This window comes from Camelus ferus, chromosome 1 (genome assembly GCF_009834535.1).
Source record: "Camelus ferus isolate YT-003-E chromosome 1, BCGSAC_Cfer_1.0, whole genome shotgun sequence".
NCBI classification, from domain to species: Eukaryota; Metazoa; Chordata; class Mammalia; order Artiodactyla; family Camelidae; genus Camelus; species Camelus ferus.
Window position 1 is genome coordinate 3,575,524 of NC_045696.1, and position 24,454 is coordinate 3,599,977.

Consider the following 24,454-nt stretch of genomic DNA (forward strand, 5'->3'; position numbering starts at 1 on the left):
CATACGCACACGCGCGCACACACGCGCGTACACACGCGCACACACGCTACAGAAGCCCAGCCAGCCAGCCCCACTGTAGCCCCTGGGGTCGGGCTGACTAATTGCAAAGTCCTGCGCTTTCGCGTCGCCACGCCCGGGACATGTCAGCTCAGGAGAATGCCGAACGGGGATCACACCCCGCCGCCCCACCGCCACCGCCCGGGGCAAGACGCTGCGGGGAGCCGGCGGCGGCAGCACGTGGCGGGCGGGGGCCGAGGCCGCGGCGGGGGCGGGGACGACAGAGGAGCCCAGCGCTGGGCCTTTAAGGGGGCGGGAGGGGCGGGCCGCGCTGAGGGAAGCGGCGGGGACGACCCAGGCGCAAGGAAGGTCCAGGCCCCGCCCCGGCCCCGCCCCGCAGGCCGCGCCCCCCTCCCCCGCCCCGCGGCCGGAGCCTCCTCCGGCCACTGCGGGGCCGCGGGCGGGACGTCCCGGGCGGCGCGCGCAGGAGGAAGCGCGCGGGGCCGCGGTCCGAGGAGCTGCCCAGACGCCCGGGTCGGGAACGCAGGCCTCCGCGTCCGCACTAGCCAGGTGTGCGGGGTGGGAGGCGCAGTCCCGGGCCGTGGCCCTCGTGCGCCGGCCGGGCTTTCCTCACGCTCACCCCGCCCGGCCTCCCGGCGCCCCGGGCCCGCGCCGCCGCGCCTCCCGGTTCCAGCCCGCCGCGCCCCCTCCCCGCCCCCCGCGAGCCCCGGCCGGCCGGGAGCTGATGTCCTGAGCTCGCCGCCCGCGGGCTCTGCGCCCGGCCGGGGGCTGTCTGGGAAGTTGGGGCGAGGCGCGCCGGGTATGCGCCATCACCATGTCCCGCCTGGGCTCGTGGCTGGGTGAGGTCCAGTGGCTGGTCTTGGTGGCGCTGTTCGTCGTGGCCCTGGGCACGGTGGGCCTGTACCTGGCGCAGTGGGCGCTGGCCAGGGCGCGACCCCGGTCCCCGCGGCGGGCGGCGGAGCCTGGCCAGGGCCGGCGCCCGGAGTCTGACACGCTGCTCGCCTGGATCCTGACGCTGAACAGCTGGAGGAGCCAGTGGCAGGCCGCCTGGGTGACCGCCCTGAACGATGAGGCCAAACGGAAAGGGGTGAGTTGCTTTGAAGGCGGGGATGGTGCTGCGGGGTCGGGGTGCGGCTGATCCCGGGGTGCCGGTTCAGGGCAGAGCTCTTCTTCCCTGGAGCCTCGCCACAGCCCTTGGCAGATTCAAGCGTCAGAGCATCCTTGAAAGTTAGGAGAAAGACCCTGGAGACCCGGGACCCCTGATGGGGAATCAGACAAAATGATTATAGATTTTATTCACCAAATGCAAGGTGTGCCCGGCCATAGGCTCCACCAGAGGGACAGACTGGCTGTTGGAAAGACTTGTCCAGGGACCCATTCCCCCTTCTAGCTCACCCTGCCCTTCCTGGAGTCCTGGGTGGATTCCCATACTCAGTTTGACACAAGTGCTTTTTGCACCTGATACCTGAGTAACTGTGAGCCAAATATGCTTTCATCTGTAGAGCTGAATTTCACCCAGAATCTATTTCCAAAATTTTGTGTTCCTTGGTATTTAAAATTAGTGACCGTTGAGGGCCAGCCACTCACCAGGCGTTGTATTGGGGGTTTTCCGTACATATGTCGTCTCTGAATCCTCTCAATGCCTGGGACAGAGGCATTGTCAAATTTTACAGGTGGGGAAACAGAGATTAAGTAACCTGCCCAAGGTCACACAGCTTGTGGGTCGCACAGCTGGGATTTGAACCCAGCTACGCACTCCCTCCAAACTCAGGGGCTTATGACTGAACTCTGCTGCCTGCTGCTCCTGTGATTATGTTCCTTCTCTGGTTAATGACTTGGAGACTTATTTTTAATAAGACATCTTGGTTTAATGACAGGCTCCTGACGTCCTCTATTTCCAGGAATTCTATAGGAGGAATTCGGGCCTAGTGGGCCTGGGGCAGTACCTTGCAGCCTTTGCTGGCCCTCCCTGCTCCCAACTATGCATGTTCCCACACCTGCTTGGGAACTCGGTGGAGAAGCCTGTGACCTTTTGCTTTGGAAATAGCGAATGCTGTGTGTCTGGACCATCAACCTTCAAAATATTCCACGGTGGGCCCTCTGCCTGGTCTTTGTGCCCTGGCCTTGACTCACGTAGCCATGGGTTTTTAAAAGCTCAAAAAGCTTTGAGTGTGAATGAGATAAATCCAACCAAAGACCATGTTCTGCACTCTGAGAAAAATGACCATAACTTTTGGGTGAAAAAAGCCTTCAAGGTCATTTGATGGTGGTCTGTCTTGGCATCTAGAATCGGTGTTCCAGCTGCCAGAAGCGGACCACTCTCCAGAGGACCCACCCCATCTCTCATGGGAGCCCTAAAGCCATGTGACCTCACCCATGTGAGAAAACACAGATTCGTTTCCCCGCGAAGCTCTGTCACTGACCCCGGGTTGATCAGGGGCCTGGGTTCTGGGGCTGAATGCTGCAGACTGGAGCTTTGAGTGGATGAAAGTCTTGTCCCAGCTGGATGAGACAGGGGACATGATGTGGGCCACCAGCTCTGATTCTCAGGCTTCCATGAGTTGTAAAAGGTGTGTGTGTAGGATGACTGGTCTGGAGGGTGGTGGCTGTCACCCTGGGAATCCTCACAGAGTCAGGCAGACACATGACCCTCCCCCCTATAAGTTTGGGAGAGTCCTGCTTAAACCAGTCTGCCTCATTCCCTGGCCTTTTCTGATTGGCTGAGAACCTGTGATTGCTGTAGACAGAATGCTTGCCGGTTACCCGCGTGCCAGAGGCTGAGAGAGAAAGGAGGAAATCCCTGCTCGGGAATTTGCAGCTGGTCTTAACGATAAGAACAGAAGAAAACACCTGAAGGTTTCTGACGAAAACCTTTCACCCCACGCACTTGAATCTTTGTGTGGGAGAGGGGAGGGGCTCCGCTCAGGGGATGGGGCGAGACTTGGCTTGGTTGCATATTCTCTGTTCTCTGATGTTCACCATGCACTGCAGAGCCTTACACACCAGTTTTTCCAGAACTCTTGCCCGGAAGGGGCAATAATGTACCGGTTTAAGCACAAAGCAGCCCTGAGTCTTCTCTGACAGTTTTGCAGAGAGTAGATTGGGTCTGATTGTGGTGTCAGGTGGTTTGTGTGTGCGCGTGTGCGTGTGTGTGCGTGTGTGCGTGTGCGCGTGTGCGTGCGTGTGTGCGTGTGTGTGTGTGTGTGCGTGCGTGTGTGTGTGTGTGTGTGTGTTGAGGGGGAGGGATGTCACTCCACTCTCCATGGTGCCCGGAAACGTTGCTTGATTTGAATTCAGATGGAAGGTTTTGCAGACTGATAGGATCTGGGTAAATCCTGCTACTGACTTGGGACACACCCTCCCCTGTCCTGGGCGGTCACCACGGTGGCGCTAATGACAGTGTGGGTGGGCAGGCCCCCGTGCTTCATGAGTGGGTGTCCTGACCCGGCAGCCAGCCCTGTGGGAGTCTCCCTCTGCCCTCTCTCCGGCTCAGTTCCCACTAATCCCCGATTAGGGTGGACACTCCAAGCCCGCACTCGGCCCAGACAGCCACAGCTTATGGGCCCCTCCTGCCTCCTCCCGCCCCCTGTCCTGTTAGCCTTCTGCCCTGGCCTGGAAGGAGACCACTGCTCTGCCTGTCACTGGGGGGCTGGGGACCCGATGGCAGTAACCCGGTTGCCTCCCATCTTCTGTGCAAGGTGCAATTCTCTACTGAATGGAGACAGTGACTCCTCCCCCTTCTGTTTTACCCCAGCTCACATTTTAAGGCTGAAAGGAACCCTAAACTCTTCTCAAGGAGACTCTTCCTTCTCCAGAATGGAAGACAGAGGCCATCAGCGGGAGAGACTTGTCGGGGCTGACCTGGACCCTGGGCTGAGGGCCTTCATGCTCCATCCACACCTGTAGCCATGTTCCCCTGTGGGCAACAGATGTGACTTTGAGACCCAGATAGATGTTCCCTTTAGCTGAGGTCCAGCACAACAGGATAAAAGGGTGCAGTTGCTGCACCTAGCATCCCTAACGTTGGGGCTCCTATCTCCCGGGATCTGAGGAATGGTCACCAGCGTGCAGAGTCTCCTTTGACCCCAGGGACCCCAGGTTCTCTGTGTCAGTGGGCCCCCAGGGATTTTGACTCTCACTCGGAATAACTAAGTAGGATGGGGAGTTGGAGAGGAGAGGAGACCATGGCTCTCTGCCAGCTGGTCAGGCAGGTGCCTGGTGTTTGGGAAACGCTGGCAAATTGCCTAGAGGGCTTTGAAAACATACACATGCAGCCCCCGCCGCCCCCCACTTCAGACTTAGTAAGGTGGGGGTGGGGTGCAGGGAGCTGGCTGGATTTTTCACAGGCTCTCCAAGCTAGCTCCTCACTCCTGAGAAGCTCCTGGATGCACAGTGTCCGCAAGCCGACCAGCAGTCAGGCAGCCAGAGCCCCCCGCCCAGCAGCGCCCTCCAGCCTGGCGCTGCGGACACCGCCTTCCCGCTGACCTGAGTGCAGGCCCGTCCCAGAGAGCAGCAAGATCCCAGAACTGGCTCAGTCACTAGACTAGGAACTCGTGTCCACCACCAGACTGGGAGCTAACACCCTAATACCCAGAGGCAACAGCTCTGTAGTTCTCCTATTTGCAGAGTGGTTTGGGGTGGCAGGCAGTCACCCAGCAAGGCCCATGCCCTCAACACCCACCTGGAAGCCCCGGGGTTGCAGTTTCCACAACAGGGCACCAGCTCTTGAAGCCCGTGTGACCGCAGCCCTGTGACTCCTGCCGTGGGGCTGGACAACCCCTCCTTCCCCGGGCCAATGCTGTTGGGGGCATGGGTCCCCCCATGAGGGCCATGTTCTGGGCTGGGCTGGAAATGGGCCATTCGAGCAGGCCCAGGCCCGGCTAGGAGGGTCACTGAAGCTGTTTATTTCTTTAGTCCTTTGCCCCATGATTTTTTCAAAGGAATGTTCTAAATGTGAATGACCAAGACTGTAGGACAATTTGTGGTCTTCATTAAAAAAAAAAGGTGGCTGTGTGAACTTAGAACATGTTATTAATAGCTCTGACTTGTATGTGAGCTTCGGCAATTTAAAAAGTAAACAAAGTGACAAGACTTGAGAGTTTTCTTGTTCTATAATGAGCTTTGTTTGAATGCTGCTCACAAAAACCCAAACTCCTTGACCACCAGTGGCCACTATATAAGAAATCGTCTGGTAAGAACGGGAAGGCAAACTTGGGTCAGGGTCGAGGACCTGCCCCTCCCTGTGCCCTCCACCCTGATCCCCTAGACCAATCTCCTTTCTTTTGCTCAAACATTCAGGGTCCTTTCCTGTGAGAGACCTTCCCATAGGACATTCCGTGTGTCTCCAACACTTACTTCGCTTTTCTTCTGATTTAACTTCTGTCAGTATTTCAGATTTCAGTGCAAAGTTCCCTGATCGCCCCATTCTGTGAAGGATGCTGCCCCAGCCCCACCACAGCGGCACCAAGTGTGCACTGGTGCCCGCATCAGCTCCTGGGATTGTAAGGGAAGCAGAGGCCAGAGTCCTGTCTGTCCAGGCACAGCCCACCCGGGGCCCAGTGCGTGGCTGGCTCGGGCCAGGCGGCGGTCGGGGCCTGAATATGGCAGGTTCTGTTAGAAACTCGTCGCTGGAGGGGGAGAAGCACTGGCAATGCGCATCACCGCGTCTGGACACAGGCCTTCCCTACCTGGGAGCTGGCCAAGCCCGGGCCAAACAAGCTGTTTAATGTGCTTTGTTTTTCGCTTCTAAAGAGTCAACATTAAGGGAGGCTCACTGATGACTTTGCAGATTGTCAATAGAAACCAGGAATGGATGCCAGTTCAGGTTGTTCTTTGCACTCACCCATTCCCTCAGCGAGACGGGACTTCAGGGGAAGGAAGAGTGGGTGTAGTGTTAATGGCAACTAAAATGCAGCCAAAGCTAGCTTCCACTCCCATTGGCCCTTCGCGGGGTGCTGAGGAGGGAGGGCACCTCTTGAGCCTCTTAGAAGAGCTGTGTGTTCACTGCTTAGGCTGGAAGGCAGCTCTGGGGCTGTGTGACCTTGGGCAGGCTGTGACCTCTCTGTGCTTCATCTGTGGAAAAGAATAACTTTACGTTCCGTCAGGAAGACAGCATCCACTCCAAATGAGATGAGATCTGTGCAAGGCCTGTAGCCAATGGAGTCAATAAAGGTGGGCTGCTTTCTTGCAAGTCTCCCTTTAAAAAAACAAAAAACTTCTCATGTTTTTACTGCTTTTAGATTTAGAGAAAAGTTGCAAAAACAATTCAGTTTCCATGCTTTCCTCACCCAGCCTTACATAACCATAGCATAATGATCAGAACCAAGAAATTAACATTGGCACAATGTGACTGTAATTCATAGCGCAACGATACTAACATTGTAACAGGATGAGAAATTAACATCGGTACAATGTTACTGTATTTCATAGTACAATGATACTAACATTATAACAGTGTAAGAAATTAGCATCCTGTTACCATATGTCACAGTGCAATGACAGTAACGCTTTAACAGTACAAGAAATTAAGAAAAGTTTTAACTAAACTGAAGACCTTACTTGAATTTCATGGGTTTTCCACCAGTCTCCTTTTATCGTTCCCATTCAGGTTCTACGTGGTATTGTGTTGTTGCTCTGTGTTTGTCTCCTGCAGTCTGTGAAAGTTCCCCAGTCTTTCGTTATTTTTCATGACCTTGAAACCTCTAAAGAGTATTGATTGTTATCTTGCCAAATATCCCTCAATTTGGTGTTTCCACACAGTTGGACTGCAGTTGTATAAACCACAGAAGTGACGTGCCCCCTCCCGTGGCCTGCATCACGGGGTTCGTGATGTCACTGTGGCCGACGGTGGGGGACGGTGGCCTTGACCCCTTGGTGAAGGTGATTTCCGCCAGTTTCTCTTATATCTTACGTCTGCTTTTATACTTTTCCCCAGTAGTTAACACATGTGTGGAGGAGATACTCTGAGACTGTTCAAATCCTGTTACTCCTTACACTTTTGCCCACTGATTTTGGCATCCACCTGCATATCTAGTCTGTAACAATAGACTCCGAGGAGTTTGCCTAATGATGGTTTTTACTTCTCTCTCTCATTCTACATTTATTCATTGGAATTCTACTGCAAGAAAGAGCTACCACGTCTTCTCCACCTACATTTTTAATTGGGCATATACATCGGTATGGACTCATGGATACTTTATTCCATGGGTTATAATCCAGTACTATCGCTATTTATTTTGTTGCTTCAACTGTTTTTGTTTTGGCCATTAGAAGCTCTTTTGATCGTGGCCTCTTGTGCTCATGTATGTATATTCTCTTTTTTTAGCCCCCCTTGCTTTATGGTTCTACAAGATGTTTGCTCTTGACTCATCTTGTACTTTTCTTCTCCTCTGGCTTTGGATTCGTCCACTTCTGCAAGCCGCCCCGATTCCTTTTCCTGGGAAGTGTTTAGAAACCAAGATCTGGGCATCCAGTGTGCTTATTACTGCTGGAGTCTCATTGCTTCTGGGCCCTGTTAGTGGAGAGACTGAGGAAATATATGTGTGGATGCTAACACATTCATGTGCACACATCTGTCTGTCTGTCTCTTCAAAACCATGACTTTTTACTGATACCCTGGATTCCAGGTCAGCAGCACAGAGTCCATTTTCATCTTCCTCCTTCCTTATCTTTAACTTCCTTCTCCCAGAGTGAGGCCTCTGGGACTTACCCTCTGTAACAGGCTTACGTATTTGATCCGTTCTAGTGTGTGCACAGAGTAATTTCTGAATTGCTAACCTGTGCGCCTGTGAGAAACAGGTTTACTGACTAGATTCTGGCACTTACGTGCAGCCAGGATACTGTTTTCTGTAGTTTCTCAGGTCAGATCTGTTTCCTGGCCCCTGCAGGGTGGTGGTTTCTTGATGTGTTCTTGCTGCTTATGGTGCAGTCATGCTTGTATTCCACCTGGGGTTCCTCTCACATCCACATTAAAAAAAAAAATCCCATCTTCACCCAGTGCTTTGGGACGCCACCTTTGTCACGCACTGTTTCTGCCAGTATCGGGGTCTCTTCTGGACGTCCTGGTTTAGTTCACCAGTTGTCTGTGCCGGGACCACACAGTTTGAATTATGGAAGTTCTGTGTGTTTTAATGTCAGGAGAGCTAGTCTCTTATTTTTCTCTCTCAACGTTTTCCTGGTGGTTCCTGCATGTTGCTTTTCCCTGTGCACATCACATCTTACTTCAGTCCACGCGGGATTGAGTCTGGAATGGGGCCACCTGCCATGGACGGAGTGTGGAGAAGTGGGCGATGGTGGCTGTGCTGAGCCCACACTAGGCTTCCCAAAACTCCAGGATTCGGCAATTGGAAAGGGAAGGGGAGGCTCTGGGTCCTTATTTTGACTTAGTCGTTTATCCCCTTTGTGAGACTGCCCCTTAATGTTGACATTCCCAGCAGAATAGGTTCAGAGCTTTCATTCAGAAGGAGCCGTAGGTAAGAGGGCGTAGACTGCACCTCCTGCTGGGACAGGAGGCGGCATCCACCTGCTTAGGGCCGCGTTGTGTTTTCAGCTGGTGCAGAAGCTACCTTGTTTCACACGCAGTTCCAGCGGCTGTAGCATCTCCTGCCCAGGGGTGATGGGGGGGTTCCCTGCCTGGCAGTGGGCTCTGTGCTGGGCACTGTTACCTCAGCCAGGGGGCCCGGCACAGAGCGGTGTCATCACCAAGCCCCTGGCCAGCAGGTCACACCAACCCAAGTTCCCAGCCGTGAAGAATGTCAGCAGAACAGCCCCTAAACATGACTCCATCACTTGAAAAGTAGGTTTAATTTTCCCCCGGTGATTTTTAGGGGATGAGATAGATGTTGCTAAGACAGGGTGAGGTTTGAAGCATGTCGGTGACAATGCTCTTTGCTGTGGATTTACTGTTCATCACTGGGAATTCTTAAGAAGCAGCCTGTGATGACTTCATTCTTGCTCATCTGCTCTGCACTTGCCAGAAGAGAGCGTCAGTGCTGGTTTGCACCATTTTCGTTCCCTACCCTAGGCGATGCCTGTGGCCGGAACCAGCTCATCACAGCTGAGAGCCTCAGAAATAGATGAGATGTGGTGGGAAGTTGTGGGGCTGAATTCCTTTTTGAAACACCCAATCAGAACTCACCTTCTGACGTGCTTTCCAGAGCGTGTCAGGAAGAGAGTTGAAGGAGAGTTTCATTCCAGGCTTGTCGTGCTGGCGTAAGTGTTTGGCCTCGCAAAAGAACTTGTTTTTTTAAAAGGCCAAGACTTGGTTGGCTACACACGCCCCGATTTGTTCTTTTATAAAGCATCAATCTTGTTCTCTTGTGGTCATATTAATTTAATTGCACACCTCTCACTTGGAGATTTTAATCGCAAAAACCAGAAGGGATGTAGGCTGGCAAGCCACGGAGGACTTTTTGGCAGGGCGCGGGAGGATGCTTGGAGCAGAAGGCAGACTTGAAGGAGGAGACCCCGGGGGGCTGGGCAGGAGCCCGGCAGCGCTGGTGTCTGCAAAGCGGGGGCTTGGGCATCCAGTCTGTGAACACAGCCACTGGTTGGCTCATTTCCAGCCAAGGTATCCCAAATTCCAGGGAGAACATCTGACCCCCCAGGGGTTCCCACCCCGGGCAATAGGAGAGGAGAAGGGGGAGCAGCACCCTGAGCAGAGCACCAGCACCCACGTGGAGAAGGGAAAGGCGACTCTCTGAAGCCAGAGAGAGCGCTTTCCCAGCAGAAGGGGCGGACACAGCCCTCAGACCTGCTGTGTTTGGCTGGACACCGGGCTTGACCTGCAGACCCACCGCCCAGCACGAAGCAGCCTGTCCGCACCCCAGGAGCCTGGGCCCCTCCCCTTACACCGTGAACAGGAGCGTTCAGAACACCTTTGCTGCCTTTATTGTAACATCGGTTTTGCTCTAACGTTTCCTACCATTATTTGTCCATCGCTGCTGTTTAGAAGCACGGGTTTAACTAGAAGTCATATCACAGTTTCTTAGATCTGCAGAGCTTTGTCACAAGTATGTAATTTCCCTTAGAAAGCAGCCCCGCCCCCACCCCAGAGCCCCCGCCTCCTCACTGTGCTTTTCTGTTCCAGGGCCCACTGCTCCTGCGCTTCCAGGAGGACCCACTGCAGCAGCCCCTGGAGCTGGCGGTGCAGCAAGTCTCCAGCACGGCCAGGTCGGCCCAGGAGAAGGTGAGCAGGCTGGGCGCCGCCGCTGGCCTTTCCTCACGGAGGAAGTGAATCTGAAGCCGGGCTCAGGGGATTGATTCTGTCTGAGAATGACTAAAAATGCCGACATCTTACATCCCCCCACATTTCAAAAAAAAAAAAAAAAATCTGGCCCATCAACTGATGGGTGGATAAGTAAAATGTGACACCTCCTCATAATGGAGGATGATCTGGCCTCATAAAGGGATGCAGTTCTGACACGTGCTCCCACGCGGATGAGCCTGGAAGACTCGCTACTGAGTGAAAGCAGCCAGACATGAAAGGACATGCTGCACAACTCCTTTTCTGTGAAAGGTCCCAAGCAGAGACACCAGCAGAGGCAGAAGGTGGATTAGTGATGTCCGGGGGGCGGGGACGAGTAATACGGGAGGGGACGTGAGCAGTGACTGCTGGTGGGGACGGGATTTTGTGGGGGAGATGAAAACGCTCTAAGAGTGATGGGGGTGATGTTTGTACAATTCTGTGAAATATATTTGAAAACCATTTAATCTTACAGTTTAAATGGATGGATTATATCTTAATTTATATATATATATGTATAAAATTATGTAAATAGTAGTATGTGAAGAATTCCATGGCATGATATGTAGATTGAAGCCATTTCGATATTACATGAGTTTGTTTTACAGTTGCTAACAGTTCAGGCCGAAATTACTTACTAGACCAGCCCAATGCCACATGTAATTGTAAAGTTTTTTTTTAAATAAGGTATCTGGAGAAAGTGAGAAGAAACTCTCAGGTCCGAGGTCTTTTGCCCATGTGTCTCTCCAGAATTTAGCATCAAGTTAAATGCATGCCATTCAGCAGGCAGCGAGGAAGGGGCGTCTGTGTGGCCCCAGACAGAGAAGGAGGTGCCCCAGCCCTGGGGCCCCGCCCCCTGTGTGTCCTCCCGGGCTCAGCTGGAGTGTTTGCTGCTTGTGCATTTGTCAGGGTCGCCGTCTTGCGTGCACAGTCTGACAGCAAGCTTTCTCTTTATACATCTTGGCGGTTTGGAGGTTCACGCAGGTTGATTTGTGCCCTGCTCGCTCATTACCTTGAGATAACATTCAGGACTCTGGGGGATCGGGGCTGCTTCCACAGATGAATAATCGGGTAGCTTTCTTTTTCACAAGTACAGTAGAGTTGCTGTGAACTGTCTCCTGAGTCCTCAGGCACAAGCACAGGAGTATCTCCAGGCAGGTGTGCGTGGGATTGTGGGGTTGTAGGTATACACGCTTCAGCTCTACCCCAGATTCCAGAATTGGTCCCCAAGGCGCTGGTCCGCCTTCCTCTGTCCTGGCAGTGCAGGACAGCTCTCTTTCTCCATCTCCTGGCCAACGTTAGAGTCACATAGCCCCCTAATCCCTGCAGCAAGCATGGGGAAGTCTCTGGAAGGTATTGGATTGGGGTTGCAGGAGGAAACTGGTGGCAACCATGCAAGATGCTGACGCCAGCACAGCCCAGAAGAGCTGGAAAGGGCCATGAGTGCAGATGGCCCAGTGTCAGAGACTGGGGGGGGCTGAGAGCCAGCTTGCTGCAGGCCTGACCTGCCCAGGCCCCTGCCTGGGAAGTGCCTCCCTGCAGTGATGTCCTCCCCGTTATTGACGAACAGCCCCCAAGTCCCTTTGGGGCGGTCAGTTTCTGTTTGCTGTTTTCTGACGCTGTCTGCATTAAGAGAGGAGCAGAGCATTCAGGGGCTGGCCTGGAGGGGACAGGGAGGGAGCAGAGACTGAAATAGCAATAGACCATTTTTAAAGGTCTTAACATATTGTACCAGTAAAGCGACCTTTGGAAGGTGGGCGGTTAAACCATTTTAATACCATTGCAGAAATAGTGCTTGCCCATTAAAAAGTTAAAAATGATGTGAAAGTGCATAAGCCTTTTCTTTTTTTTAAGTCTGCCCCTACCTCCCTCCGCTCTCCTGGGATGGGACCTCAGATCGCCGTCCTCAGTGAATTCTCGGAAGCTCTCTACCCAGCAGACAGCTGGGAAAGTGTACACGGTCTTGTTTTCTTTTACAAGTTTCTCCATAGTTCCTGACTTCTGTGTTTCCTTGGCTAGGGAGGACCTGAGAGCGTGCCAGTGTCTTGTCGTGCTGGGGCCCGGCTGTCCTCTGTCCTCTGTCCTCTCTCAGTGCTTATGGGCTGCTGGCCAGCCCCCTGACCGTGCAGGAACGTAGGCTGAGTGCCATGGTACCCTGGACCAGTCCGGGTCCTGTCCACGCCCTCCAGCGGGGGTGCTGTGGGGATCCACCTGGCTCCTGGGAAGTGGGGAGCAGGACACCCCAGGGTGCTTGGATCCTACACAACCTTTTCCTCTCTTGGCTGAGAACCTTGGCTGATCACAGCCCATTTCAGGGCACCCATTTGCAAAGCAATCAAGCCAGGCTAATCAGTTTCTCTTGTAATTTGTCCCTGTGGGAGGTTCCCTAACATCCTTGCGCTAAATGAAGAAGAAATGTTGTCCCAGGAACTCATGCTCCCAGACTGCCTGCTGGGCAGGACACTGACAAGGGTGCCTAAATCCTTTCAGGAGCTAAACCACCCACCTTGTGTTCGTAACTGAGATTGAGTTCCCAGTTGGCGGCGTCATGTGTTCTTCATGCTCTGCGTAATTCTTGAGAAAGGAAGAGCCGTAGCAGAGCCCGAGGATGTGAATAGGTGGACAAGAGACACCAACAGGGGACTTCAGGGACATCCTGCTCCCCTTCCTAAGCTCCTGCCAGAATGTCAGGTTCTGTTTCTCAGCTTTCTCACTCAGCCCTGACAAGGGTCGTGTGGATGGCATTTGAGGTAGCAATAGGGATGACTCCTTCTGGACCAACGGGTCTGGTAATAGTCACGTCTTTGATCAAGCAGATGAGAGCGGGGCCCTGGTCCCCCTCCGTGAGCATCTCCCTGGTTTAGGGCTGGTCTTGCATCTCCCTGTGGGACCCTCGCAGAACAGAAGCAGGCCTTCCCCGCCCTCCGGGTGCCCTGTACTCCGACTTTCTCCTGCAGCCCCTGAAGACCCCCCCAAAGTAACCACCTTTGCAAACATCTGGCTCCTCAGAAAGCTCCTCGCCCCAATGTCCTGCGTAGAGAGCGGGGTCCTGCATACCTTAGAGCATTTGAGTCATCTTTTGGGACCCAAGGTAGGTGCATAGTCCCCTCACCACTCTTCTGGCATCAGAAATGTGCGTGTTTTCCTTCCGCCCGAAGTGATCCTCCAGCTCTCTGGGTGTCCACCGGGCGTCCTACAGTTCCGTTTGATTCTGGCACTGACTACGCGAAGTCAGCGCAGACCCCTGCCCCCCCACTCCCGACGCCGACCCCAAGTCTGGGCTGCCTGGTGGCCATACAGTGGGGGTCACAGCCCCCTCCTCACGCCTCATCATTTGCTAGAACAGCTCACAAAACTCAGGAAAACAGTTTACTTAGTTACTGTGATTATAGTAATACACTCTAGTGTGTCATTACTACTTACCATTACTGTTGCTATTTCTTACCAGCATTAGTTTCTCATAAAGAACGCAGCTCAGAAACAGCCAAAGGGAAGAGATGCCTGGGGCAGGGGAGGGAGAAGGGGTGGAGCTTCTACCCCCACCCACCCCCGCCCCAGGACCTCCTGGGGTCAACAGACCAGAAGCTCTCTGCGCCCCATTGTTTAATAGTTTTTATGGCAATTCCATTACACAGGCACTGGCTGATTAAATCACAGGTCATTGGTGAGTGATTCAGTCTCCAGTCCCTGTCCCTCCCCTGAGGTCCAGGTGGCGACTAAAAGCCTCTAATGGAGCCCCTGTGTCTGTGGCCCCCAGGCCCCCGTACTGATGTTATTCTGCTGTCCCAACCACCAGTCACCCCTCAGCATACAAGAGACATTCTTATCACTGCGGAGAGTCCAAGGGTTTTAGGAGCTGTGTGCTAAGCACCAAGAGCAAAGACCAAATATTTATCCCTAAGACACAGTCCTGGTGCAGGGAGCCTGAGTGCCTCTGGTAGGACACTTTTTCAGGTGGCAGCTGGAAGCACCCTGTCTCCAGGGCTCCGTGTCCGCAGACACACACTCGGCCTGGCCAGGTGGCAGGACCAGCGAGGGCTGGTGATGCTGAGAGGTGCTTTTCGTGGGGCATTCCCCACGGAGGAAGGCATCACCCTCAGACTCCTCTCCAGGGGCTGCCACTGCCCTCTCTTCCTGCCCCGACACGCCCTGAGTACATCGATTTCTCCCACTCTGTAATTACGCTCTTACACAAGAGCACCTAGTTTGTACCCGTGTTCTCTTTCCTCACATCTGGGAGAGTTTTGCTCCAGAATGTCTGACCCAGAAGATGGACACTTAATTTCTGTGTCACCAGTGGCCTGAGAGTAGCTCCTCCTCCTCGGGCAGCAGCGACAGCCCCTCTGCAGCACATCGTGGGCAGAAGATCTGTGGGGGCGTGAGGGCTGCGCAGGCAGTGGGGAGCTCCTGGAAGTGGAGCAGGGTTTGGAGGGCGGCGCTCACTCAGAAGGCCACGCATTGCCTTAGGAAGCGCGGTGAGCGTCCCTGCGGACAGGATGGATATGTAGCAGGCTTGCCAGGGAAAGCAAGGGTCACACTTGGTGCTGGGGGACCGCAGTGACATTGGCCTTCTTGGTGTGTGTCCTGTCCCATGGAAAGCATTACTTATCTCTGTTTTCAGTGTCCTCTGTCAATAACAGAGGCTTCAGATGGTACAGCGATGGCTATAGATTCAAGTTTTAAATAAACATAGCAATCTACCCCGCGGGGAGAAAGTCCGGGAAGCCAGGGAGACTCAGGCCGGAGCTGAGCGCATCTTAGGCACCTCCTCCTCCCTCTGAGCCACAGGCTTTGTCTGTAGAGGAGGGCTCCCCCGGCAGGGCTGTGGGGGAGCGAGGGCCTCAGCCTGCGCAGTCCCTGCAGCGCCCCTGCCGTATCCCATCTCCTGATGCCACAGGCCGGTGGGGGCCGCGTCTGTTCCCATCGGTGCGCAGCTGTCCTCTGCCCAAGGAAGCGTCCTGCCCATTGTACAGAGGAGGAGACCGAGGCAAAGAGGCCGGGGCACTTGGGCAGGGGGACGGAGAGCCTCTAAATAGTAGAGGCTGGAATTGAACCCGAGTCGGCCTCCAGAAAGCAGCTCCCACCGCTGCACGCCGTGATCAATGGCATTACTATTATTCCTTACATTTTTATTATTATCAATTAACTTAAGCTCCCACCCCACCCACCCCAACCACGGAAGAGATAATGAAGATGGGGAAAAAGGAACGAAAGGACACTGGCCAAGCTTTGCTTCTGTAAAACCATGGCAACCAACAGACCTTGGGCAACTGCATGGAATTTCCCCCAGAATCTTACTCTGCGTTGTCTGTCGGGGAGCCCACAGCCCTCCCCGGTGTGACCTGTGCACTGTGAGCACATGGCTTTTGGTTTTGTTTGTTTGTTTCTACTTAAGGCTCTCTGTTACACATTTATACACTAAAATAAATTCTGAGAGGTGCCAGGGTCTCCTGGGCTCTTTCCAGACCTCGGTGGGTGCGTTGGTTTGCAAGGGTGAGTGATGCAAAGCTGTCCACATTTCTCCCTGTGGTGGCAAATAGGAAACTTGGTTGACTTTTTTTTTTTTTTTTTTTTCTGGCTTTTCACAACTTGAAATTCCAAGTACCACATTCTCTGGGTATTGACGGCTAAAATACTAACAGATTGTGCAATTGTTTTGAAGCAGTCTTTCCAAGGGCAGGGGTGAGACGGGAGGCCCGCCCTTTGAGACCTGAGTGGGAGCAGGGCCTCCTGGCGGGCCACCTGTTTGTTTGGATGACAGCCTATGGAACTCTGCGCTGTCAGCCCTCAGGTGCTTGGTCTGGAGAAGAGGTGGGGAGAGGCCCCTCGGGCAAGTGAGGCTTTGTGTGTGTGTTGGAACACAGGGCAGCAGCACCAGGTGCGGGTGTGGCAGAGTGACCTGGCCCCGACCTGGGGCGCTAACAGCCAGCCCGGAAGAGCCCTGGTTCCCTCCTGCCCTTCATTTTAAAGGAAGCGTCTCGTATACATTTTTCAGCGCATAGAGTCCATGCAAGAGAGCAGGTGTTTAAGCTGAGGACTGCCTCCACTAAACCACACTGTGCAGTAACAGTACCTCCTATTACTGCAGTGTCCTGTTACTAGAAAGCCTCGTTCATTTTTAAAATATTTTATTTATTTGTTGGTCTTGTTTGTTTTGAGGGGGGAGGTAATTAGGTTTATTTATTTACTTATTTATTTCCACGAAGGGAGTGGGGATTGAGCTCAGGACCTTGTGCTTGCTGAACATACACTCTACCACGGAACTCTGCCCGCCTCCCGCATTGTGCATTTTAAGGGGTCCCAACAAGAGAAGGGATGGAGAGCGTTGCTGGGGGTGGAGTGTCGGAGTCTGTGCGGTCCCAGGCACACCCCTCGAGGGTGATGCTTAGAGTGTCTACCCAGCATTCCTAGGGGCTGGTTGGCCACCACCTTGTTCCCAGCATTTTTCACCCCAGTCCACTGGGAGAATTTCATATAAAAATGCATCTTCAGCCATGTATTGGAAGTGAGCAGGCAAGCAGGGTGAGCTTTACAGACGCTCTGAGAACATCTAGCTCTGCCTGGGTTCTCTGGAGTAGAAGTGATGTTTTAGATCAGACTCGCGCTGTCTTGATACCTGCGGGGTGGAGACGAGGCTGCAGAGTTGGGGAAGAAATGTGATCAGACACTCGTAGAGGGTCTTTGCGTCCATTTTATTTGGGAGTTCTCTCCTCATGATGTAAAACAGTGCGATTTAAGTGCAAAACATGCAGCGACGTAAACCTTCTAGATACATTTTCTCAGCTGTGCTCCTCGTTCTTAGAGACAAACGTAATTAAATAATTTCTAGTTCTCTAGAGTATTCTCAGAGAGGGAGAAGCCGAGGCCACTGCACAAGAAATTTAACTGAAAAGGCAAGTGGAAAAGCACAGGGAGACTTGAAGATCAGAGGACTTTCTTGTTGGCAACAAAACTGGGGAGCCCCTAGGCCTAGGGTTCTTTGGGCAAACAAAGGAAGACAGAGTCAAGAAAAGACCTATTTGCATAGGTGTGTGACTACTTGAGTTTAAGGTCTTGAAACTGGAGAGTTGTTGACTGAGGGGGAGGGTGGAGCTCAGTGGCAGGGCGCATGCTCAGCATGCATGAGGTCCTGAGTTCAATCCCCAGTCCCTCCTTAAAATAAATAAGTAAATAAACCTAGTTACTTCACCCCCCAAAAGATTTCTAAAATCAAAAATTGATGACAAATCATACATATGAAACAGATAAAGTTGAAAAAAAAAAAAAAACCACCTTGACTGAAGGCCTCAGCTCTCCCTCCATGCAGGTTAGAACCAAAATGTGCCCTCTACACCCGGATGATGCTGCCTCCTGTCTTGATCGCTGGGGGTGGACCAGCGACCCTGACCCCTCACCTGTGACCCCTCACCTGTCAGCCCAGGCCCACCTCTGGGACCCTCGCCACGTGGAGCCCACCCCCGACAGGCGCTCCTGCGCAGAGAGGAAGGGGGTCTATCTGAGTGCACTGTTGCGTGATTTTGAGGTGGTTTGTGTCATCGACCGTTTCTTTGCTTGCTCTGGGGGAAAAAAGTCTCAAGAATAAAGCAGGTGGATTTGATACAGGAAAATGGGGTATGAGAGGACGGCCGTGTCCCAGGCCCCAGGTGAGCCCCTGCAGTGAGCCCCACCAAGTGAGGCTCCTGGGCTTCATGCAGGAAAGAATTCAAGAGCAGGTCGTAGTTGAGTAAAAGTAGATTTATTCAGAGGGGTGCACACTCCGCAGAGGAGTGCGGCGTCTCAAAGGCAAGTGAAAGGCCACGAGGGGCGGGGCCGCTGGTTTTTACGGCCTCGGCCTCGGTAACTTCACATGCTAACAAGTGGGAGGATTGTTCCAGCTGCTTTGGGGAAGGAGCCTCGATTCGCAGGAGCTGGTCCGCCACACCCCTTGAGCTTGTATGGTCGGCCTGAAGGCCGCCCTGGCGCCTGTGGGAGTGTCATTTACCAGGAGCCTATGAGGAAGCTCAGGGTCCACTGGGAGCCAAGTCTCCCGCCGCCCTGGTGCTCACTGCTGTGTCAGACGCCTGATGGCTGCACCTGCCCCCTCCCCTCCTGTCTCCGGTTCGAGGGAGCTCACTTCTTTGCTCCCAGAGCTTGACATGGTGGAGTCCTGCTCTGGGGCCCATGGCACTTCTGTTCTCAGAGAAGCCCTTGGTCCCACTGCAGAAGCCAGATACCATTTCAATTTAACTTTAAAAATCCAGTACCCGCATCAGACGGTGTCTGTGGGAAGCTCCGCACCAAAGGGTTAGCAGCCGCGTCAAACAGCTCCACGTCACCGGGCGGCTCTGCGGAGGTAACTCGTGGACTTCAGGAGGGGTCCTTGTAAGCACGGCTGTGTTTGGGGTGGGAACCCTCTAGGGTCCAGGTCAGGGTCTCTACCTATTGGTCCGTATTTGGATAGAAGTCAACCCTGGACGTTGTGGCCGTAGCTGGAAGGGTGGCCCTGCCTTCTGCGGTTCCGAGAGGGGACCCCTGGGGATGGCGAGGTCCTTGCCACTGTTTGCATGGGCTGAGGGGATTTGACCCCCACTGTGGATAACACCTTAATGCGCTCAAAGAGATTATTTTTTAAACCTCCTTTCCATTTTGTTCCCGTCCATGTGACAAACGGGACATTATTACTCTCGGGGTGGCGGGGCCGAGGCTGGCCCTGGGGAGGTTCAGGCCCTGATCACTGTCTCTCCGGCTGGACTCGCAGGAGGAGTGGCAGCAGCGCGGCTGTGCTGAACGCTGAGGTGGGATCGGATCGCTGTTTCAGTTGGCGGCTCCAGCTGAACACTGGAGGAGCGGATGGTCTGGATGACAGATGTGACTTAGAGGGCCGGGAAGCCGTGGGGCCGGGGGAGACCCTCGGGGTCTCCATGAAAGGACATTTGGACCTTTAGGTGTCCCATTTCCAGTGAGTGCACTTCCTTTCCCAACGTGATGTGAATGGTAATTGTGACTTTTGGAGGCTTGCACTCTAGAAATTTTATTGCTTTTTGTTTGTTTTTGTTGTTGTTTTGCAGGGGAGGGGTGGGTAGGATTATGTTTTATCTTAATGGAGGTACTGGGGATTGAACCCAGGACCAAGGTAAACATGCGCTCTACCACCGAGCTACACCCTCCCCTCCACATTCCGGTAGTTTTAAAGTCTTTTAAAATCTTTTAAAATCTGCTTGTTTTTGTATTTATTGGCTTTTAACCAGTCACTGCCTGGTTTTTTACTTTAAGCAGTAAAATGGCCCGGCCTGTTGAGACAAAGGACAGAGAATTTTCTCTGTGTCATGTCATTGGTGTGTGTAACTCATCTGGCATTAAAGTACATTCCTCCAAAAAGGACTGTTTATAGAGCATTTATTTTTAAAATGAATAGACGACATTTCTTAGACAAACATTTTTCTGTTCCAACCTCTGATGCCCTCTGGAGATGCAGCACCACCATGAAGATTTGTAGCTAATCCACATAAACCAGTCCTCCGAGAGCGACCTTAAAGAAAGTATGGGTTGTGCAATTTTTTGCTGGTATCAAGAGAAGGCAAGATTTTCTCTCTAACTCTGCTGTCGAGGTCTTTTATGGTGGACGTTGGAGATGGACCCCTCGCTGGGGGCCGAGTGTGGTGCAGTCAGGTTTCTGTTGGAGGGGCAGGTGGGCCCGAGTGGAGAGATGCGGGCCTCGGTACAGGTGGGGCTGGGAGGGGTTAGGCAGGGACCACAAGGGGGCGGGGGGGCGAATGCGTTCCAGCCAGACGTGGTGAAGTAGCTGTTACCCTGACGAAGTGACTATTTTGATCATCTTTCTCCCTGCCAGTTTAGATTCTGATAAATCCACTAAGGAATTAAAGAATTTTTTCCTTCCTTCCTTCCTTCCCAAGTGACACCGTCCAGTGCTCGGGAATGCGGGGTCTGTCCTGCCTTACTCTCAGCCTCCTGATTACTCAGCTTTGGCCAGACACCCTGGCCACCTGCCGGGCCCCCTCCCCCGTCCCCCCCGACCCTTCCTCCCAGCCTGGCACCTGGCCTGGAAGTCATCCCACACTGGGCTTGCTTGGCGTCCTGCCAGGAGGGTGGCCGACCCCTCATTCTGTAAGGTCCGCTCCTGTAGAGGGACTCGCCGTGCGGTTACAGCTGTCACAATCATCCCTCTAAAATGCTTTGCTGCGGGGAGGGTGTAGCTCAGTGGTAGAGCGCGTGCTTAAGATGCATGAGGTCCTGGGTTCAATCCCCAGTGCCTCCTCTGTAAGTAAATACATACATACCTAGTTACCTATCCCTGCCCCGTCTCCTAGGCCGTTAAATGAGCTCCTTTTACACTCTGCTTTTGTGGAGGCTGCATTATTTTGTAAGTGTTTAGTATTTCATATGTCCTTTGAATTATCCCCATCTTTGAAAAACCAAGACAGGTTAAAAATTATTTAGATAGAAACAATTTCTTGTGTTCTAGGTACATTTTTTATTTTCCATTTGTAACAGCCGTTAACTTATTTTCTTTTGAAGTCCCATTTTTTTTTTTTTTAGGGAGAGAGGATGGCTAATGGCTTTCACTCCATATGAATATGAAATGTCTGGGGAATTTAAAATCAACTGTGTGGAGAAATAAAGCAAAGAAATATTTAAAGAAAAAAATCTTTATGTGTGGGAAAGACTTTAAGTAGATTTGGGCAAGAAATCCAACTGGAAGAAAAGATTTGAAATATTGTTTCCAGCTTTCAGACTCCTGCATAATAGGAAAGATGGGAACCCGGATGTTGATCCAAGTTTGAAACTCTAAATTCCTGTCCTGGCTGATGTATGAAGTGCAGGTTATTTTGTTCAGTGAGATGAAGACGTGTGTGGTACCAGCTCTCCTCTCGCTCACGTGAAGTTCCCTCTGTAATCTCCTCCAGGTGGTGTTCTGTCACGTGGTGGGCGAGACCATTCAGTTCCTGGTCAGCGTGGTGCCGGCCTCGTCTGAAGATGCAGGGTGTCAGGTGTACGGCGTGCGGGTGTCCCCGTTTCATCTGCAGGTAATGCTCGGGCGCTTGGGAGAGCCCTAGGAAAACTGTTCCCAGAAAGCTGTAGGGTGAGCGTGGTGCGATCACGGGACTGGGAACACCCGTTTTGTTACCGTTCATTTCATAATTTTCAAGCTGTCACCTTCTGTATTGTATCTGTAGGAAATAAAACAGTGTGCACGTAATAGGTATATGTATATGTACGTGTATATGGACACATATATGCACACATACACACATACATATACGCACACATATACACACACACATATATGCACACACATGTACGCATATACACACGTATGTATGTGCATATATAATGAATTCAGGGGTTTCCTACCTATCAAATACGGGGGTGTGGTATTTTTCAAGGCATTGAAATGTATCAAATGTTGGTGACTGTTCAGTTAATGTAAATGGCATTTGAGGTGAGGAAAGCGGTTCTGTTTCAGAGTCAGGTGCTGGACCTCAGAAGTCTGCTGCAGCTTGGAAAACCAGCTTAGGGGCTGGACTTGACGTTCCTCCTTTTAGTTTTTGAAAAAGTCAACTTTAAAAGACCCTTTAAAATGTTTATAAGTTAACAGATGAGTATTACTATTATTTAGTGAATAATAGACATTATTATAATAATTATAATAGACACATGTGACTTATAATTGACGTATATTTTATATATAATATTAATAATTACATATGAGTCGTATATAAAATATATATTAAATAGAGACGTATATAGTAATTATAGTAGACTTACTAGTGAAACTTCTGAATGCTCGAACCATCAGGTAACTGTGTGTCTCACACGTGAAGCTCTCGCTTTTCGGGTGTGTAAAATTTGTGAATTTCTGGGTGTGTTTTAGGGGTCACTGCCAATTCAGGCTGGTGTCTGCTCTCCTCTGTCCTTGTGCTTGGCTGCTGGTTTGAGGGATGAGCCCAAGGCATACAGGATTGCCAGCCACAAGGGAGAATGATATTCTGTAGGCTTTCCTTAAAAAGACACGGGTTTAAATAACCAGTGCAAACGAGAATTTGTGGCTCCCTAAATGGCTTTCTTCTGAAGCCTAGCCTCCCACCCCCACCCCAGTAACACTCCCTTTCTGAGAGTCTAGAATCCAAGAGGTCCAGCTGACCTCGTGGGCTTGTCAGCTGCCAAAGCGGTCCTGCTCCCCCCAGCCTGGGGGGCAGTGTGATTAAAAGCTAATTTTGAAGTGTGGGACACACGTTCCCAACATGACACAGCTTGGGGGGTGGGGTGAGTCCATTCACCGAGGAACTGTCATTTCTGAGATGCTGTTTGTGTGCCGTTTCACGCAGCCCAGACGCAGGTAACACAACTGTATCTTTGGTTTCTTAACACGGTTAAACGCATCCTGGGGATTACCTCTCCAAGCAGAAGCGGCTGCTAGAGGCTGGTAAATTATTGATGCTTCAGGCAGGAGGCAGTCCCCTCTTCTGTTGTTTCCCAGACAAAAGGTGCAAAAAGAAACCAGCAGCTGCCCCTTGTCCCCCACGTGGTGGGCGGGACTTTGGGATGGTGGCAGCGAAATCAAAGAGCCCCGCTGCTGGAGTCGCCCGGAACCACAGGGCAAGGTGCAGCGTCGTTTCCTTTACCCGGTTGTGGGCCTGAGTCGGGCGTCCCGAGGACCCAGAAATCACGCCTGGAGCAGTCTTCCCCTTCTCTTCTCCTGGGCGGTGGTGGAGGGGTGGGGGGGGTGAAGAGTCGAGATTTGGGCTTTAGAAAGAGTCTCCAGCCAAAGAAAGAAGGGAGGTGTGTTAGTCTGCTCTGGCCGCTGGAGAAAACTTCCGCAAACTTAGCTGAAAAGAGCACACGTTTCTGGAGGTCTGATGTCCAGCACAGGCTGAAACCAAGGGCCGGTGGGCCACCTTCCTTTCCAGGAGCTCTGGGGGAGAATCTGTTTCTTGCTCCCCCACTGTTGGCAGAACTCAGCTCCTTAGGGTTGTAGGACTGAGGCCCGACTCCTTACAGGCTGTCAGCTGAGGGCGGTTTCCAACTAGTAGGGGCAACGTCACTCCTGGGGTCCTGGTGACCCCCTCCACCTGCAAGTCACATCTCCCTGGTGGGCTCTTCCTTCTAAAGGCTCATATCCTTCCATGGGGCCCACGGGGATAACCCAGGACTGTCTCCCCACCTCCAGGTCCTCACCCCAATCACATCTTCAAAGTCCCTTTTTCCAGGCAAGGTGACAGGTTCACAGGTTCCAAGGACAGAGGTGCGGACATCACTGGGGGCATGTTACTCTGTCATTGTCATGACAGGTGTGTAGGGCTGGATGGGGCGTTAGGAGGGATCAGAGTCCAGTTGGAAGTTGTCCAGCAGCCCAGGGAAGAGAGTATAGGAGCTGGGGTGCTGTGTCCCCAGCCCTCGGGGACCACAGGAGTCTGGGGCTGAACAGGGCATGCCAGCTCCCCTATGTTTGTCCCTCTGTCTCTGCTCCACCTTGGTGATGCTCTCAGAAGACAGCTGCAAAGCAGAGGGTTCGTCATGTAAGAGGCTGTGGGATTTTGTGGCATCTGGCCCTCAGCCCTGACCCTGAGGTTCCTGCCTGAGTGGTAGGTGGAGGCAGAGGAAGGCGCCGGCAGGGACGGGGTGGGGTCCATGGTGCGGGGCAGGCCAGGGGATTCGGGGCTCTCCTGTCCATTTTGAAAGCACACAGTCTGCCAGGGGGCGGGGAGAAACAGGTGTCTAAGAAACACACACAGACACGGAGAGGTTCCGGTGGAGAGAGCAGGCCTCTGATAATCTCTCTCTCTCTCTCTGAAATAGCTGGAGCTCCACATGCAAGAGAAGAGAGAGGACATTCAGATCAAGTGGTCCTTCGTCAGTGCACCAGAGATGGCGGTGATGGTCCAGCCCAAAGCCCCGAGGGAGGTCAGTCTGAGTGTCTGTGCAGCTGTGTGCCCGTGATGACCGCCTGCTCTGGGACATGGGACCTCTGACGGGTGCACCTGTGATGTGTGATCCCCGGGAGCAGGCAGGGCAGTGGTGGGACAGAGTGTGTGTGTGTGGGGGGGGACAGGGACTTCCATGGGTTTAAGGCCAGGCTCTCACCTGGACTGCACCTGCACTCAGTCACCTGGCAGCTTTTGGAAGCTGCCCCGCCCCCCGGGCAGGTCTCATTGGACTGGGAATTTTCTAAGCATCAGCATGCAGCGGAGGTTG

The 24,454-nt window shown here is 52.8% G+C and overlaps 1 protein-coding gene and 1 non-coding gene across 4 annotated transcripts in view; both read left to right on the forward strand.

Moving 5' to 3' along the window:
* Positions 1 to 419: 419 nt before the first annotated feature.
* The window catches only part of C2CD2 (C2 calcium dependent domain containing 2), a 54,182-nt gene continuing 30,147 nt past the window's right edge, over positions 420 to 24,454 (forward strand). Inside the window, exons 1-4 of one of the 3 annotated variants that reach the window (XM_032461282.1) lie at positions 420 to 1,105; positions 10,106 to 10,204; positions 21,166 to 21,285; positions 24,059 to 24,163. In XM_032461282.1, coding sequence (XP_032317173.1) covers positions 833 to 1,105; positions 10,106 to 10,204; positions 21,166 to 21,285; positions 24,059 to 24,163 — 597 coding nt within the window. In that variant the 5' untranslated portion in view covers positions 420 to 832. The remainder of the gene's footprint in view (positions 1,106 to 10,105; positions 10,205 to 21,165; positions 21,286 to 24,058; positions 24,164 to 24,454) is intronic. The other 2 variants (XM_032461225.1, XM_032461187.1) reach the window with 2 other exon arrangements.
* TRNAL-AAG lies at positions 20,445 to 20,516 on the forward strand. The gene has a single exon. It is a non-coding gene; the product is annotated as a tRNA-Leu (tRNA).